The 17,384-nt window shown below is 35.9% G+C and overlaps 1 protein-coding gene across 2 annotated transcripts in view; it reads left to right on the forward strand.

Annotated features, from left to right (window-relative positions):
- Positions 1-229: 229 nt before the first annotated feature.
- The window catches only part of zgc:113162 (uncharacterized protein LOC553743 homolog), an 18,802-nt gene continuing 1,647 nt past the window's right edge, over positions 230-17,384 (forward strand). The window contains exons 1-8 of one of the 2 annotated variants that reach the window (XM_043221412.1): positions 230-756; positions 1,256-1,325; positions 8,451-8,644; positions 9,735-9,856; positions 11,207-11,255; positions 11,504-11,653; positions 15,172-15,345; positions 15,678-15,761. In XM_043221412.1, the coding sequence (XP_043077347.1) occupies positions 1,292-1,325; positions 8,451-8,644; positions 9,735-9,856; positions 11,207-11,255; positions 11,504-11,653; positions 15,172-15,345; positions 15,678-15,761 (807 nt within the window). In that variant the 5' untranslated portion in view covers positions 230-756; positions 1,256-1,291. The remainder of the gene's footprint in view (positions 757-1,255; positions 1,326-8,450; positions 8,645-9,734; positions 9,857-11,206; positions 11,256-11,503; positions 11,654-15,171; positions 15,346-15,677; positions 15,762-17,384) is intronic. The other variant, XM_043221413.1, reaches the window with a different exon arrangement.

The raw sequence follows: 17,384 nt of genomic DNA on the forward strand, positions 1-17,384 counted from the left end.
CCAAAAAGTTGTTCATGCCTAAAAAAAAAAATAATATTTGAGAGTGAGAAAACGATGGGTGAACGTTCCCTTTAAGAATTGTAACAAATAAATATTCTGACATCTCATTTAATTCTACACCGAAGAATGTAACCCTCACAGGTTCTGACTGAAATGATGGCGCACGTTTTAACGTTAATAAGGTTTTATAGAAGTTTTATGTAAATGTTTTATAAAGTTCTTTATGTGATGAATCGCTAGAGGGCGTCAGAGGACAGTGCTAAGACAAAATATTTGTTTTAAGATTAAACAATAAGAGGAAAATCTTATGAACTATAATAATAATAAATGAGTACATTTGTTTTCGTTTGGCTAATTTAACATTTAAATGTTTTTGCGACGCATACGAGATGTATTTATAAACGTACTTGACACACTCACAGCAAACATCAAGATATGTAGGACATTCTGCGAGATATTTTGCCCGGAAATGAAAATCCGTAGCGTGTGGGAGGCACCACTAGTTTGCGGTGTCTGCGCAGATACGTGGAGCCTATGACCAGCATGAAGGCTTCGCCTCGCGGGTTGCTATGGTAACTGATCAAACGCTTATTGACTCGAGCTCTGCGCGCTTTCTGTGTTGTGTACCGAACGCAGCGGCGCGCCGAGCCTGTCCGCGACGGAAACCTGCATTCGTACTTTGGATATACCTTCGACATCAAAGGCACATTTTCACAGAAAACTACCAGAACGAATCTTAGAGAGGACGGAGGATTTGTAAGTACAAATTTCTCTTACTTATATTTAAATTAGAGATGCCATCGCGGAATCTATAACGTTACTGTTTTAGATGCCATCGTTTACTGAATCTATAACGTTACTGTTTTAGATCACGTTTGAACATTTAATTTAAATTAAATGTCAAATACGTTTGCGTATTTGTTTAAAAAAAAAAAAAAACTGAACAATAATAATAATTTAGATGTATATGTAGATTTAATTAAAATATTTTTTATTTTTAACATTTATTTTAAATAAATGTTAAATACGTTTTATTTCGTTGTAAAACTTATCTCTAAAGACAGTCTTAAATTGTGGTCATATGAGAAAAATGCTGAAAAATAAAAATAATAATAAAAAATAAAAAAAGAAAAAACTGCCTAGAACTGCCTAGTCAGTCAGCACTTCATTTTACTTAGCATATGTTGTATTTGACTGTAGTAGATGTTTAGATATCATTTGCTGTCCAGTATTTTATGGTACACTTGTCTTCTAGAAGCAGTCACAGGAAGCTGACCATCACCACCTCCTCATGATGCACATGAACAGCTTGTTGAACCGATGGAGTAAGTATTTATAATTTCGCTTGTAAAATACTTTCCTTTTAAGCTTTTTTGAGGACAATGCCGAACATACTTTGACCGCCTTTTCGACCGTATTTTGTCAAAGTGTGTTATGCTGTATTTTGTCAAAGTGCATCATGCTGTATTATGTCAAAGTTTATGTCGTTTGGTTTGAGAGGGATACGAACCCTTTAACGGCTTGGGTTAAAATTAGTTACAAGTTAGGTAAGGAGTATGGATTGTATCGCAGCGCAAAATGACAGTCTACCCGTCTGCCCAGCTGTTGCTAAATGGCATATGTTGGAAATTTATTGCAGTTGGCAGATATTCAATTGAATAATTTACAAATGCAAATGCACACAAGGATATTGTTAAGAGTGTGCCACTGGCTATTAAAATCATGCGTGGTTGACTTATTCTTTTTTTCTTTTTTTTTTCAAATGTATTGCTTGTGTCTATCAAGAGGATTTATATTATGTTTTGTGAGATTTGACACTTTGCAAATTATGTAGGTGGTAAGAGTTGTTGCGAATGGAGGCAATAAATCAGGTATTTATATCTACTGAGGTAACAGACCGCCGAGTGTCAGTTTAGCACAAACAGAAACATTGCAGATGGATGAGGCCATGTGAAAACTGAAAATGTAAGAGCCATGTCGTTTCTAGTGCATGCAACATGCACGGGAGGCAGAAAATCTACTTTTACGCTGCAGGAAAACACTTTTTTTGTCTTGTTTTCAGCTAAAATATCTAAAGTTCTTAAATAAACAAGGAAAAATTACAGTCTTAGGCTCAGAAAAAGAAAGTTTTTGCTCAAAACAAGCTTAATAATCTGCCAATGAGGTAAGCAATATAATCTTGTTTGAAAAAGGATTATTTAGCTTACTCCTTTGACGGATTATTTTGCTTGTTCTAAGTAAAAACCCACTTAATTTTGACTTGACAATAATTTTTACTTGTCTAAAAAAATCCTTTTTTATTTAGGAATGTCTCTTTTTGTCTGGAAACAATACAAAGAAAATCTAAGCTAGAAAAGCATTTTTTGCTGTGTATGAGGTTTACGTCAAAATTTGTTAAAAAATGAAGTAGAATGATATCCTCATGTCAGTGCATTATATTTCAGGATGTATTTTATACTCTGGGTACACATTTTTTATTGTTTTTGATAAGTCTTTTATAATCACCAAGGCAGCATTTATTTGTAAAATGGTAATATTGTGAAATATTATTACAGTAGAAAAAAATAATATATATATATATATATATAATTTTTTTAATTTTTCTGTGACCATTTCTGCACTCACAATATGTCTGTTTATCCAGAGATTCAGTTTGTTTAAATTTCAACTTAAAAACTAGCTACATCTCAGACCTGAGGTCAATGACCTTTTTGACAGTTTTGTGAGGGGAATTTTTGTTACCTCCACCCAAAGCAGAACTGCAGAATCTCATAGTCTCATAGTCTGATGTTCAGGGCATCTAACATGGCAAAAGCCCCTTTCTTATTGCTCCATGTGTATCAGTTATTTAAAAGTTGTTGGAATCACGATCGACTGTCCAGTTTGCGGTGGAAGGTCTCAATAGAGGGTTAAAGGTCATCTATGCGGGCTAAACAAAGAGAACAAGGGCTTTGATTCAGTTAGCCAGCTGTATTCTGGCAAAGCAGTGGCACACAACCCCTAATGAACTTAGGCTGCAGCTAATCTCTTGTTTTCTTGATGTGATCAGGATAAATTGTGGGAAATCAGATGACCTTTTTCCCTCACGTTTTGCTTATTACCGGCTGCTAAGCCTTTAAAAATTTGGTTCGAGCTGCATGTGTTAACTCGGTAGATCCGTCCATACATGTGCAAATGGAGATCAAGTGTCTTAAAATCCTTGAACAACGGAAAAGAGTCTCGTTTTCACAGGTGTCAGTGACTTCGCTGTGTAGCCTAAGAGTTTCCAATCGTATCAGTTCTTTAGGCCACAGTTGTGGATGTTGAATTTCTGGGACTTCTTGACTTTTCCCTGAGTTTGGTTCATGTAGCCTAGTTTTTATTCAGCCTAGTCTTTTTTCAAGGCTTCATTTAGTATTTCTTTCAGAATAATAGAACCAGATAAGAACAGCAGATGGGTATTTTTCCTCACGTCCGATGCTTCGAGATCTTCACAAAGTGAGGAATTTAGCAGAGTGGTGTTTGGTATGAACCACACCCTATGTTTGTATGTTTTTACACCGCCGTTCCAAGTTTGGGCTAATATTTTTAAAGGAGTGTTTTATTCTCAACAGGGTTACATTTATTTGACTCAGAATATAGTATATTATTACCAGATAAAATGACTTTTTAATTTGAATGTATTTAAAAATGTAACTAATCCCGGTGATGACAAAGCAGAAGTTTCAGCCGCTTTTGAGTGGTGTCACACGATCCTTCAAAAATCATATGATGATTTGCTTCTTAAGAAGCATTTCTTGTAATTTTCAGTATTTAAAACAGTTATTTTGCTTGATTTTCTTTTTTCAGGATTCTCTGATGAACTGCATTTTTGTAAAAACAATTTTTAATTATTCAATTAATTATTCATATTATTAATGATTATTTAATGCCCTTTTACCGATTAAAGTATTTACTTAAAAAAATAGTACTGACCCCAAACTTTTGAAGTTCTGAACTTTTGATGGTGGTGTACTGGACTCAAATGCCTGACCTCTCTGACTTCACCGTACCAGATTTTTCCAGTGTTTGCGGAGCTCGGCTATCGATGTCCTGCGGGGCGCCTCCTTTACTCTGTTTTTCTAAATGAAACAGATAACCTGTGATTACAGCCCGAAGACATCTGTTTGTTGTAAAACAATCGGTTGTTGGAGCCCATGTAGTTCTGACATTAATTGATACTTACACTTGACTACATTCTAGAGTCAGACAGTTGATTTCAAGAATGTTTTCTCCAGCGTTTTTTCATCATTTCATTTTTTTTGTGCTGTTTTCTAACATTTCTACACCAATCCAGCAACAGCTTTTTTAGTACTGAGTTTGGCTCTTCCAGTCATGATGAATAAATAATGACCTAATAAAACAAGATAAACACCAATAATCCTAAACACTAAAATAAGTGGTAGCTATGACTACAGTTTGTCTATAAACTAACAATAATAGAACAGTCTGCCAAATTTTTCACTCTTCCTAGCTGTGAGGCTGCACATGTTCTGCTCTGCGTAATGTTAAGGAAGAAAGTTTATTTTCAACAATGTTTCTGATCACGTCCAGCCTTAACAGTTTGCGTGTTACATTTCAGAGCGAATTATTGTGTGAACCTGTTAGAATGTAATGCAGGGGGCGTTTGTTATGAAAACGCATGAAGCGGTGCTGACTATATAATTCATTATAAAAAAATAATTTCACATGCAAAGTGAGTGCTTGCATCTAGACATCCATAAAAGCACAGCACTAAAACTACGCATGAATGTTTAATTCTAATAGAGACTCAAAGAGAAGCTGGCAAATGGACATTAAAAAAGGAATGACCATTTTTTTTAAGGGTACGGTTCACCCAGTATGAAAATTTGATGACACTTTACCCATCCTCAGGCCATCCAAGATGCAGATAAGATTAATCATAACAGATTTGGAGACATTTTGCGTTCACTGTATGGGTGCCATCATCCATGGGTGAGCAAGTGTAATGTGTAATGCAAAATTTCTCCAAACCTATTATGATGAAGAAACCCAAGTTTGTTTGTACCGATATTTGACCTGCATTTGTAGAAGCGTCTCGGCCCTGGATGCGTTTGAAAGCTCATCACGCTGTCTTGAATGTGTAAAATATGCATGTGCCTTCTGCATTACCTATGATGACTGAGACCTGCTTAACCCACGCATGGCTCCAGGGTTATTATCGGCCAAATCAAAGCACTAGAGATGGTTACCGATCTGAAATGACAGATTTTCACAGCTTGTGGTTTCAGTAACCATCTGTGAGACGATATTGCACTGAATATTCTCCCATAATATTAAGCTATGGGATGAATGTAGCCAAACTGTAATCTTCTCTCTGCCTTTTTACATTTTTTTTTTCTCACTCTTTTTCTCCCATTCACACGCTTGAGAGCTCACGTCATAGAAAGGAGAGGGGATGTGACCCAGGGAGCTTCGGTTGCCACACAGACAGAAGGAAACTCAATAGATCTCTAAAGGAGAGCGTCCGAAGGGACACACGCGAGAGCTCTCGCCTTACACTGAATTATTTACTCTAAAAATGCCCTGTTTGACCCTTCAGTCGTGCCAGTTTTTTAGTTTCTTTTTCCTGTATACACTGTAAGGTTTTTGATAATGAAAAAAACCTACACAGGTGGCACAAAGCCCATTTCGCTGTAGAGTAAATCAGTCTAAACCCTTTTTCCTCCATTCCAAACAAAGTTTGCTTTGTTTCAGTCACCGTGCAAGTGAATCAAGAAGTGAAATTCACAATTACAGTAGGAGCGCTGTGTGTAGCTGAAGACTAATTTCTTTCTATCCTTCACCCCAAGGTAGATCAAACAAATGCTTTGCGTCACACTACATCTGAATCCATTCTACACTCGCTCCCCAACCCGTCTTTGTTCTCTTTCCATGTCTCATTTACATTAACATACCCGCAGACACTGAAAGAGACACCCTGGCTCGCCAAACCCCCTCAGAGACCACGTCAGTCAATCCTATGTTCACCATTGTCGTTTGCATGCGAGAGAGGTACGTCTGGCAAAGCAAGTTTCAGGTGTCACGCATAACGACAATGACATCTGAGGATGGCGTTAAGACTCGGCGCGTCCGTGTGCGTGTGCATGGGTTTGTACGTGATCGAACAAGATATCAAATATCAGGCAGTTATGCATTGGCAATAATTTCTCTCTCTCTTATCGTACAAGATTAGGGAGTTTCTTATCTTATCTGGTGTTGTATGAACTTTGATGGTTGGATGAGCTGTCTATCTTTGAGTGCTGTTTACTTTAGGTAGTTGTGCTAGTGCTCTCTTTAGATGATAACAGAAATATCAAGATTTAGACCCCGTTGGATCTTATTACATCTTACGTGCACATGCCACCATAATGCATTCAAGGAAGTTTTCCGAAAAATGTTTTGGTTTGTTCAGTCGCATACGCCGGTACCGCGCCAGCATTTAATATCACCCAAGCGTGACAAAGAAAATGTGTCAATCAACACTTGTTGTTAGCATAGGTGCACTGCACATATGCCATAGTTTTTCCACAAATTATCTTTAAAGAAAGTACTGTTCTGGTGCTGTGTGTGATGCAGTAATGTTTCAAATGGAAATACCATGGTATTTAATACAGTAAGTTTTGTCTAAGTTTTATAAACGTAAAGTCATCAAAGCTATTGAATAATACAAGCTCCTTAATAAAAGCATCTCTGTACATACACATTTTAATTATGACATATTTAATTAAGTATAACATCATCTTAAATATGTAATGTTTAATATTTGAATAAATATTTTAGTTTTAAAAATGCTTTGATGTGCCACCACAGTTTGCGTTTGACTAGCATATGATGTGGTATTTCCATGGTATATGGCCAAAAAACAAGGTAATATCATAATGCTTAAAAATGACATCAACCAGCAATTACAAGAACAAAAACAATGTCAAAACATTTTAATAGCTACTTTTAAGAAAAGTATTGTCCAAAACATTTTAAAGGAACGAATGATGTATCTTTTGCGAACAAACATCAGCACAGTGATCTAACCTGGTTATTTTCTCTCTCTTTCTCTCTCTCTCTCTCTCTTACAGCATGTAATGATTACATAGAGTTTATGCTGAGCTAACACGCTGATATTATAGACTCTGCTTTCCAGAGCTTTCCAATACAGCGGCAATGCGTCATCACCTTCGGGATTGTTGCAACCAATACAGAGCTTTGAATATCTGAGGGTGATGTTAACACATGCAGTATCTAATAAAGTGTGAAGGAGTGAGTGTGTGTCAGTAGCCCGGGGTCAGACGTTGGTGTGTCGGTGGCAGCTGATGGATGGAGGTTGTGGCAGGGCCGTCACTGAGAAACCCTGTAGGATGTTGCGTGCCGAAGCCGTAAACACGTTAACGGGCATTTAGGACACCCAGTGCTCTGAGCACCAAAGATGACACGCAGTGATGTAATCTCCAGCTGACACGCTAATACGCAATTCAATGAAATGTCCTTATACACATTACACACGCATTATAGAGCACATGGTCAGCCGGACGTTTGTGCTAGTGTAGTGCATAAAAGCTTGTGAAACAGCATTATCTGTGTTTAGCATCCACGGTCTAAATATTAAGCTCATGTTGCCTCATGTTCATCCAGTGAGCACATATGCAAGTTCTTAGGATACGGTTACGTCAAATATAAAGCCAAACCATCTTTAAATGTAGGGTAGCATAGCTTGTGTATCTAGACCTAGAAATATTGCCACAAAGTCCCTTTGGTCCTCTTTGCAGCTAATTTAGGCCAAAAACGGCCAATATTAATAGGAAAATGTCCTGCCAAAACCCAGAGTGAACTACCACAGGTTGCTTTTTAAGATGGGTAAATCTGAAACTGGATATAACTGACAACAAAGGAGAGTATGCAGGTGTGCTTAAGGGTGTCATCAAAAAACCCATTGAACTTTATGAGCCTGCTACCTTGGAAATATAACTTTGGATGCTGCAAATTATGACTTGTAGGAAGCAAGAATCATGATAATTATATCATAATATACACATTTGTGCTATTAAAATGTACTGATAAAGCAAGGAAAGTTTGAAAACGTATTTATTTAAAGTATTTGTTTATATAATCATAATTTTTGCAAGTATTTTTCATATAAAAGCATATTGTTATTTGAGTTATTGTGTATTCTGACATTTTATTTTTCATCATGCATTTTTTTAATCTGTGGATTATCCTCTGTATAGATGTAGTCTTGGACATATGATTAATCTTAATGCAAGCTTTACTGCGAAACTGGTCTTATGTCAGATGATTAAGGTTCTATGTAATATGATGAATTATGAGACTTTTTTCACGTAGATTTTTTCATCTCTATAACTCTTGGTTGCTTCGATCACTCTTGCGCATTGTAAAACTAAGCTTGATCTCTCCTGCTTCTGTTTTTTCTGTTGTAGATGAGATCTCCAAGATGTGTGAGGTGGAAGACACTCCAGAACCGGTCAGTCCAACGCTGCTCAATGAGTCCACGGACACCTACTGCCAGACCGACTGCTGGCACCCTCTCCGCACCACCGTCCGAAAGCTAGAGTTCTGGGAAGATTTTAGCGCAGAGCTTATCGGAACCGGCTTCTTCTCCAAGGTCTACAAGGTAAGGGTTTTCTGTCAGTAATGAAGGAGCGAGACAAATTACTGTTTGGAGATTGAAAGTTTGCGAAAAATGCGCTAAAATTGCTAGAACGTCCCTAAGGTTGCATGTAATATAGGGACAGCACAGAATCTGAGTAAATAATCTGCCCTTTAGCTAAAGCGCACTGATTTAATCAAAGCTGTGAAAATGAGGCACATCAAGATCTCAGGCATTGAAACCTTCAAGATAAATGTTTTTGTTCCACCACCTTCTGCCTGCAAACGCTTTCCGTATCTCCAGTATAAGTAATTGTGGGATATTTTCTACCCACCCGAATTCTTTGCCAAAATGTTAAATAATCTTCTAATGATTTTGTCTGGAAGTCACGGCCCTGTTAGTCCTTACAACAGAACCTTACAGACATGACGTCTCTGTCGTCTCCTAAAAACAAGCTACGTCCTGCAGACAGTCTTTAACCCAACTAAGAAATACATGTTTACCGTCACGTACTGTCACCACCCTGTCAAGCTTAGATGATCTTGAAAACCTTCACAAACAAGAAAGTAACTAGATGGTTTAAAAAAAAAAAGCCTGTGGAAAGTATGGTAACCACATTTTTTATATGCTAACTTTTCTTGCTTTGCAAAATCGCTTTCGTGTTCCTTTAACCTCATAGTTTCAATAGTAAGAAGTCGAACAGGGTTTTGTTAAAAGTAATGTCAACGCTCATAGTGTGAAACGCTTGATATTATCTTAAAGGAAAGACTTCAGTGAGGGCTAAGATCACAGCGAAGCTTTACAATAGCAAAGCGATTAAACATAGATAACTTGTTTGATATCAGTGCACAGAATGTGGAAAAACTGTGACCATTCTCACACCGCGGGCCAAGTAATGAAAGCATTTATAAAGAACATTGTGTCCTAAAGGAGACATGTTCTGTACAGCATTAGCCCAGGCGAAAATAAGAGTGATGCTCCTTTTTGTTGTGAATATGTTGTTGTGAAGGAAAAACCGTTTCAGGAAATCCCTCCCGTTGAAACTCCCACTGCATGTACAGTATGTGACGCCCTCGCTTCTGAGTCAGTAATGATGTAATTCTCCCTCGCTCAGGTGATGCACGGAACCACGAAGAAGGTGATGGTAGTGAAGATCTATAAGAATGATGTGGATCAGAACAGCATCGTGAGGGAGATCAGTCTACTTCAGAAACTCTCCCACCCCAACATAGTGAGGTGAGCCGCCTCTGCGCACGCGATTAATCACTTCCATCAATCCCACGCCGGCCTGATGCTCAAAGCGCCCACTCAGAACGAGGAAAGAAAACAACTCTGACTCTGTCGGCCTAATACTGAGTAATACAACCCGACTGGGTTAAGATTTCCTGACCTTGAACAGAGGTAACCGGTGAAATGGCTGCTATTTAATTGGTGTTCTGATATTAAAAGCACTGTGAGACCTAAACACAGCCCTTGTTTTAGATACTGAGTTTTAGTAATGTTTGCTAATTATAATTAGTATTGCTTTTAAGTACGGATGATACTGGTTGGTTATCAAATATTTCTTATTATTATCATATTTTTTATTATCTATTATTATATTGTATTTTTATAATTTTTTATATTTTTAATTTAATTTTGCAACCCTAAATTCTAATATTTTATTTTTAGATTATCTTTCCTATCACTCACAAAAATTAATCTTCAAAAACATTAATCATTTAATAACACCATTAAAGTCTTACATGAATTTCCTTATGGATATCTATTTTCATACTGCGCTCCTGTAGCACTCAAAACAACTGATATTTGCAATTGTTGTAGTTTAGTTTTAATATATTTTGACTGTTATATATATTTTAGTGTCATGAAATATTTATTGCATACAAAATAAAAGTTTCTGTTTACATAATACATGATATACTGTGTATATTTATGTACATATAAATACAAACACATGCATGTATATATTTAAGAAAAATCTGTTTATATATTAAGTATATATAATATAATATAAAGTATATAAACATATGTAAATATTTTCAATAGATACACTATGTTTGTGTATTTATGTATACATAATAAATATACATTATGTAAACATTTATTTATTATCAGTATATATTACTGATAAATGTATTTATTAATTGATATTAATAACATCAAAGTAATGTTTTGGATCAGGCAGAATTTTTATATCCCTAAATGCTCATACTTAGGGTAACTAGCATTTAACCATCTGTATTCAGGCCATATCTTGAGATCATAATATCATAAAAATGTGGCCTCCTTTGACAACTACTTAGAGTTTGTATATGCAATTGCATAGCAACGCCCTTTTAACTGTACTTATATAACAGAGAGGCATTACTTTCATTTGGTTGAATATGTATTTGCAATATTATTTTGTTTCATGTATCAAATTGATCTCAAGTCTATATGAATGGTTATTTGCAGATTTATAAAGTTCACAAGCGCTGATGGCATGCTTTGTCATTCTGTCATTACCTATGCAAACTTTTAAACTTTGCATAATTCTCGGTTCTCAGCTAGATAAAGTAAAGTACTGTGATTTTCATCCTGTAGGTACCTGGGGATCTGTGTCAAGGAGAACAAGCTGTACCCAATTCTTGAGGTGGGTGGCAAGTTTTAGAAATTAGTTTTCACAATTCAGCATATCCAATCTCTCAACGTGTTGCCCAGAAAGTCTCATGACACAAGCAGTGACTCACCATTATATTTTTCTAACGTGTCGAGAGTATATAATTTCCTACAAAGAAAGAGTTTTTAACATTTAACATGCTGCAAAAGTGAGTTGCATTTTCACTCTGTAATCATAATCAAAGTGTTTTATAATCTCATGTCGTTCCCTCCTCCACCTAGTATGTGAGCGGAGGCTGTCTGGAGGAGCTGCTGGCCAGGCATGACGTCAACCTCTGCTGGAGAGAGAAGATCGAACTGGGCTGTGATATCAGCCGAGGAATGACCTATCTCCACTACAAGAACATCTACCACAGAGATCTCAACTCTAAGGTGAGGACGTGTGAGTTGGCAGACTTTAGGGATCAAAGTTGAGCAATTATGGGTAAGATATATTATGAAATTTCACCTCGCAGTGTTCAACCTCATTTGAAGGTGTGTGCCAAGAACGCACCTTGCATTTATATTAATTACTGACATTTGTAATGCCACTGCAGTGAAAGCTCTGCTAATGTTTTTTACGTCTAATGTCCTTTTAGCTTGCCTGACTTGACTGACTGGGAAAATGTGTTCAATGCATGATTCAGCGAGTACCGCGTATGCAGATTATACCTCAAATTTTAATGTTTAACTAGCACACTTTTCTCTTATAACCTATTTTTTTTATTGCTTAGGTACAGTTTAGTTTCTGATATTGTGAGATAAACGTATTATCTCCCATAATCTTACAAAGTGAAGATTAGCATACTTACACAGTATGACCCCAGTCATGCTTAAAATCTATAAAAACAACTCAAATTTAAGTAAAAACGAATTAAGCAAACGCTTGCTATACGTTTCCTAACTTAACTTGTTTTATCCATTACCTTTTAACCAACTAAAGTGAAGATAGTTCGGAAAAGGTTATTTGCTTATTTAAATACTTAATAATTGAATGCACTTATAAGTAGTGAGTGCGTAAAATATGTATTTGGCTTCAATTCACGTTGACAATTTGTGACAAATAGCACTCATGTTATTTTTTCAATGCGTGAACTCCGAGTGCTTGATAGTATCTTGAGTGAAAGGCTTTGGTTTCTGTTGATTTGCTTCAGTTGAGGTTTCCATTCAGCGTTTATGAACACAACAGCAGAGTGGTGGAACGTAGATAATGTCTTTAATACCAAACACACGGAACATTAAAAACTGTGCCACATGCCTCCGCTGTGACCATTCAAGGTATTTCAACATTTTTTTTGGTAAAGAACATTGTGTCCTGAAGGGAACGTGTTTTGTAAAGAAACAGGATCTACCCTGGGGAAAATAAGTGATGCTTCTTTTATGTAAGGATGCGTTCATAGAAATCCAGTGAAGGAAAAATCCAGGAAATGCTCATAACTTTATAAATAATACTGTTTTGTGTCAAGGGATGTAGTTTTCAAGTGAGAATACATTAGCTCAGACTTCAAATATGTGGTTTGTTTGAATTTTTTTTTAGAGAAATATTACTGTTATTGTGGGAACCCTGATATATTTTTTTCAGAATGATGAATAGAAAGTTCAGAGGAACACATTTGTTTAAATGATAAATCTTTAGCAACGCTATTAGTGTCACTTGTAATCAATTTAGTGTGTCCGCGTTAAATAAAAGCGACACCCTCACTCATACTGTTGAAATGACTGAAAGACAAGAATTATTAGGGTAACCTAATAAAGCTGTAAGCAGAGAAAGCAGTCATGGTCTTGACAGGTTAAACTGGGGCAGTTGCCAGGCTGCAGTGTTCAGTGAGCACAGGCCTGTGTGTTCGAACAGAGATGGGGAGGTCAGATCTTTATTATGCTAATGCTGTAGCCAGCGTTCACCATTCCATAAACTCCAGACTGCGGCTGATTTGCTAACCTTTTTTTCTCGTTTCCTTTCTTCTCGCTCTCATAAGAAATGACCCGCTGACTCCTGTCAACTGTCAAGCTTTTATGCGCTCGCCCTGCTCGCAACAAAAGCAGACATAACTTAGCCTTGTCAATTTTAAACAGTTTTTATATTTCAGAACTACACTTTTACGTGTCCATGTTAAAGTAAATTCGGTGCCACAATGCTACGTTGTTAACGTGATGTTAACTGGGGGTTGTTTACTGGCCCAGTGTAAGTCTGATGGATTTTTTCTCCTTTTTTTAGCTTTTTATTGTCCACCAGGAAAAGAAAGTACTCTCACTATCAAAAACTGAATAAGCCACATGTCCATAGCACATATATTGCTAGTTTTTATAGCCATTACACAGTGTGGAGGTAAAACGTTACTCGTTCTGTTGCATAACGTCAGGTTCACGTTTTCGCGCCAGAGGTTACATGTGATTGTTTAGCTTGTATAGCTTTTACTTAAAATACACGCACATGAAACCTCAGAGCTTGATACCAGAGCATGATAGCACGTTCTCATTGATGTGTATTGATGTATATCTGTACCTGATGCTCTGGTGAAAGACTACTGTGTGTGCCTCAAGTGGAGTTGAAGTCAGAGAGTTTGCTCTCATCTTTCTGCACATATTTTTCAATCATTTTGCATTTTACTCACTAATGTTAATGCTTTACTGATTAAACAAAATGCTTGTCATGTACAGCTTGTTTAATTAAAAGAACTCAAATAATAATAAATGAAGTTTACTTGATTACACACATTCACTGAGTGACATGGGCAAGAGAAGATTTAGTAAAACTCAAGTAAAAGTTACTTTTAGTGTACTAACAAAATTATGATAATTATGTATTTAATTATTAATAAACTCAGGGTGGCATTAGGGTATAGGGTATATAATATAAGTTAATTAACAATCAACGTTATTATTATTATATATTATAATAATTTTTTTCTATAATAATGCAATCCATTTATTATATTGTATATGTATTATTATACGTAATACTTTAATATTATTATGAATGAAATTAATATATCTGTAAACCTTATATATGATTCACTTTCATTTTCAATCTTTCTTTTTGACATTTTACATGCTGAATATGAAAATCACATCACTTTTTTTATGTATTAAAAAAAAAAAAAAAAAGTGCTCACAACTTATACAAGCTAATATATTGTTACCAATGCATAGAAATTACACAGTTACCAGTGAGTCGTCCAGAACTTCAGAGATGTACTTTGGATGATTTTTGTCTTTTATGTGTAATTCCACAGTGTTCTGGAATATTCCAGAAAGCACTTGAATATTACAGATTGTTAGAGAAACTTCTAGAATGCTCCCATCCTTGCAAAAGCCAAAAATCTTTAAAAAACACGTTTCGTAATTAATGATAGAAATGCCATTATTAACCTTACCAATATGCTGATTAAACATGGAGCCAAAAAATAAAGTGAAACTATTTTTGCAACCTTGTATATAATTAATACTTGATGTTTTCTTATTAACATTATTATATACTATTATGTATCATTACAGCAACTTTAAAGCTTGAGTCATGTGCTGATGACTGATAACTATTCATGACACACCATATTTAAATAATTGTAACCCATAAACCCATAAAATGTATGTTTTTTTTTTCTTAGGGGAAATCTAGAGGATTTTGTAATAGATATGTAGAATGAAAGAAAATCTCTTAATGCTCAATCTTCCTGTGGACCAATACTGCCATCTTGTGGCACAATACTATAATTGTGCTGCTTTTTGTTTGGAAAAATTGATATCAAAATATCTCGGTAATCTAATAGCAAGAAAAACCTTCCTTATACTTTTTTACTTTGATTACTTTGGCTTGGTTTCTTTCCTCATACCACACTGATAATACCTTAGATAATATTTTCAATCTTATGGGACGTACTACATGTGGAATCTGTTTTTTTTTGTCGATCCAGAACTGCCTGATCAGAGTGACCCCGCGTGGCAGGGAGGCCGTGGTCACTGACTTCGGCCTGGCCAGAGAAGTGGGGGATCTGCCTGCAAATGAACCCGACAGGAAGTTGTCTCTGGTGGGGTCGGCCTTCTGGATGGCGCCTGAAATGCTTAGAGGAGAGCCGTACGACCGCAAGGTGCTGAGAACAGAACGTTGTAAAATGAGAAAAGTGTAAAACAGAACAGTCGGATAGTCTTTTTTTTCCTCCCAAAATGTAATTAGTATTGACAGATTTCGCATTAAGAAACATAACCTTCTGAATTTGCATTTTAATTAAAAACTCGATTTCTGATTTGATGCCAACCTTAATAGGTTAGGGCTGAGGTACAGATTTGGAAAGTCATTTATAATGAGTAACAGATACAATAAACTGAGCTGTTTTTGCTTCATATATATATATTAGAGAGAGAGAGAGAGCTGGCGCAGGTGCCATTGGAGACTGAACCGTTTTCCTCTGTTCAATCATAGGTTGATGTCTTCTCCTTTGGGATCATGTTGTGTGAGATCTTAGCAAGAATCCCTGCCGACCCAGAAGTGCTGCCCAGGACAAAGGTAAACATACAAAGAAAACACATTCACGCACGCAATTGAATACCACTTCTTCATGTACACTGTATCTTTACGCAGGATGCATAATTTAGCACTCGCACTAGCTCTGGGACGATTACATACAATCTGTGAGAGAGGCTTGTTATGTCGCGAGAATTAATATGCTTCTCTTTCCTGCATTGGGGATGAAAGTAAGGTCAGACAGAGTGATTGCGCTCTGGTGTACAGCAGTGTGGTCATTTACACTTCATTAATGCTGACGGACAGCCGATGATGTCTGGAGGGAAGAGAGCGGATAGATCTGATCTGGGTCAAGGGAACCATCGCACGGACATTTACATGCTTTAGTATGGATTTATTCATCGCGCTCCTCTGTCGCATCAAGGATAATGATATTCTGGTCAATCTATATTTTCACTTTACTTGTTAATATACTGTATGCATGAGACTGAAGACACGTGGTTTTCACGTATTAGTTTCACGTTTTAGTTTTTGAAAGAAGTGTCTTACGCTCATCATACCTGCATTTATTACATTAAAAAAGTAAAGTGAAATTTGCTTTGACCTTCATAAGTGCAATAAGGTTTTTGTGTACTTTTTAGTGGTATATAGCTATGTTTAAAGTGATTTGCATTTTATCATTTCCAGCTGAAGTTGTTTTTTATATAGTTAGATTCTTCAAATTTTCTGGTGAGATTTAATTTATTATTAGGGACCGTGTTGCAGTTTTTGATGAAGTATAGTTTGTAAAGTTTGTGTTGCAATTTTAAGGTGAAATATAGTTTATAAGGTCTTTAGTAATTTTGTGATATAATCATAGTTTATGTTGCAATTTTGTTGCAAAGGGGTTTCGTATAATTTTCTAGTAAAATCATAAAATTGTTGCAGTTTTGTGGTGAAATATTTGTCTTAAATTTTTGTGATAAAATATAAATTGTTTCTAAAGTTTGTGCTGCAATTATATGGTGAAATATATTTTGTAAAGAGTACAATTTAATGCCCCAGTTATTATTTTGAAAATGTCCTCTAATGCAGTGAATGCAAACATCCTGTTTTAAGTTTTAAATCTGAAAGTGCACCGTGTATAAAGCTAATGTCTCTCAAAAGAAAGTGTTGACTCTGAATCATCAAAACAAGTCCCAAGGGTCCCTGTATCTTTTGGTCATTCAATTTTCCTTTCCGATTTTTTTGGGGGGAGATTTAAAAAAAAAAAAGAATGGACACAAACACCCCTACTTCTCATGTAAATGACTACATCATAAAAAAAAGGGGACGATTATGTTTTCTAGTGATTTTATTTTTTGTTATTTGAAATATAAAATGAAAAACGTCAGTTTTTTAACCATGAAATATAGTTTGTAAAATGTTTCATATAATTTTTTTGGGGATAAAATTTGTATTAAAACTTTTTAAGTGAAATTTAGATTGTAAAGTTTGTGCTGCAATTTTCTGGTGAGACATAGTTTAGATTTGGGTAAAATTGTAAAGTTTGACTTGAATAGTTTGCAAAGTGTTATCTTGCAGTGTTATTGTGAAATATGGTTTGTTTGTAAAATATGCATTGTTTATCATAGACATCATACTTTGCATTTTGTCATTTAAGCTTGCACTACACTTCCTCAGTCA

Source organism: Puntigrus tetrazona, chromosome 21 (genome assembly GCF_018831695.1).
Source record: "Puntigrus tetrazona isolate hp1 chromosome 21, ASM1883169v1, whole genome shotgun sequence".
NCBI lineage: Eukaryota > Metazoa > Chordata > Actinopteri > Cypriniformes > Cyprinidae > Puntigrus > Puntigrus tetrazona.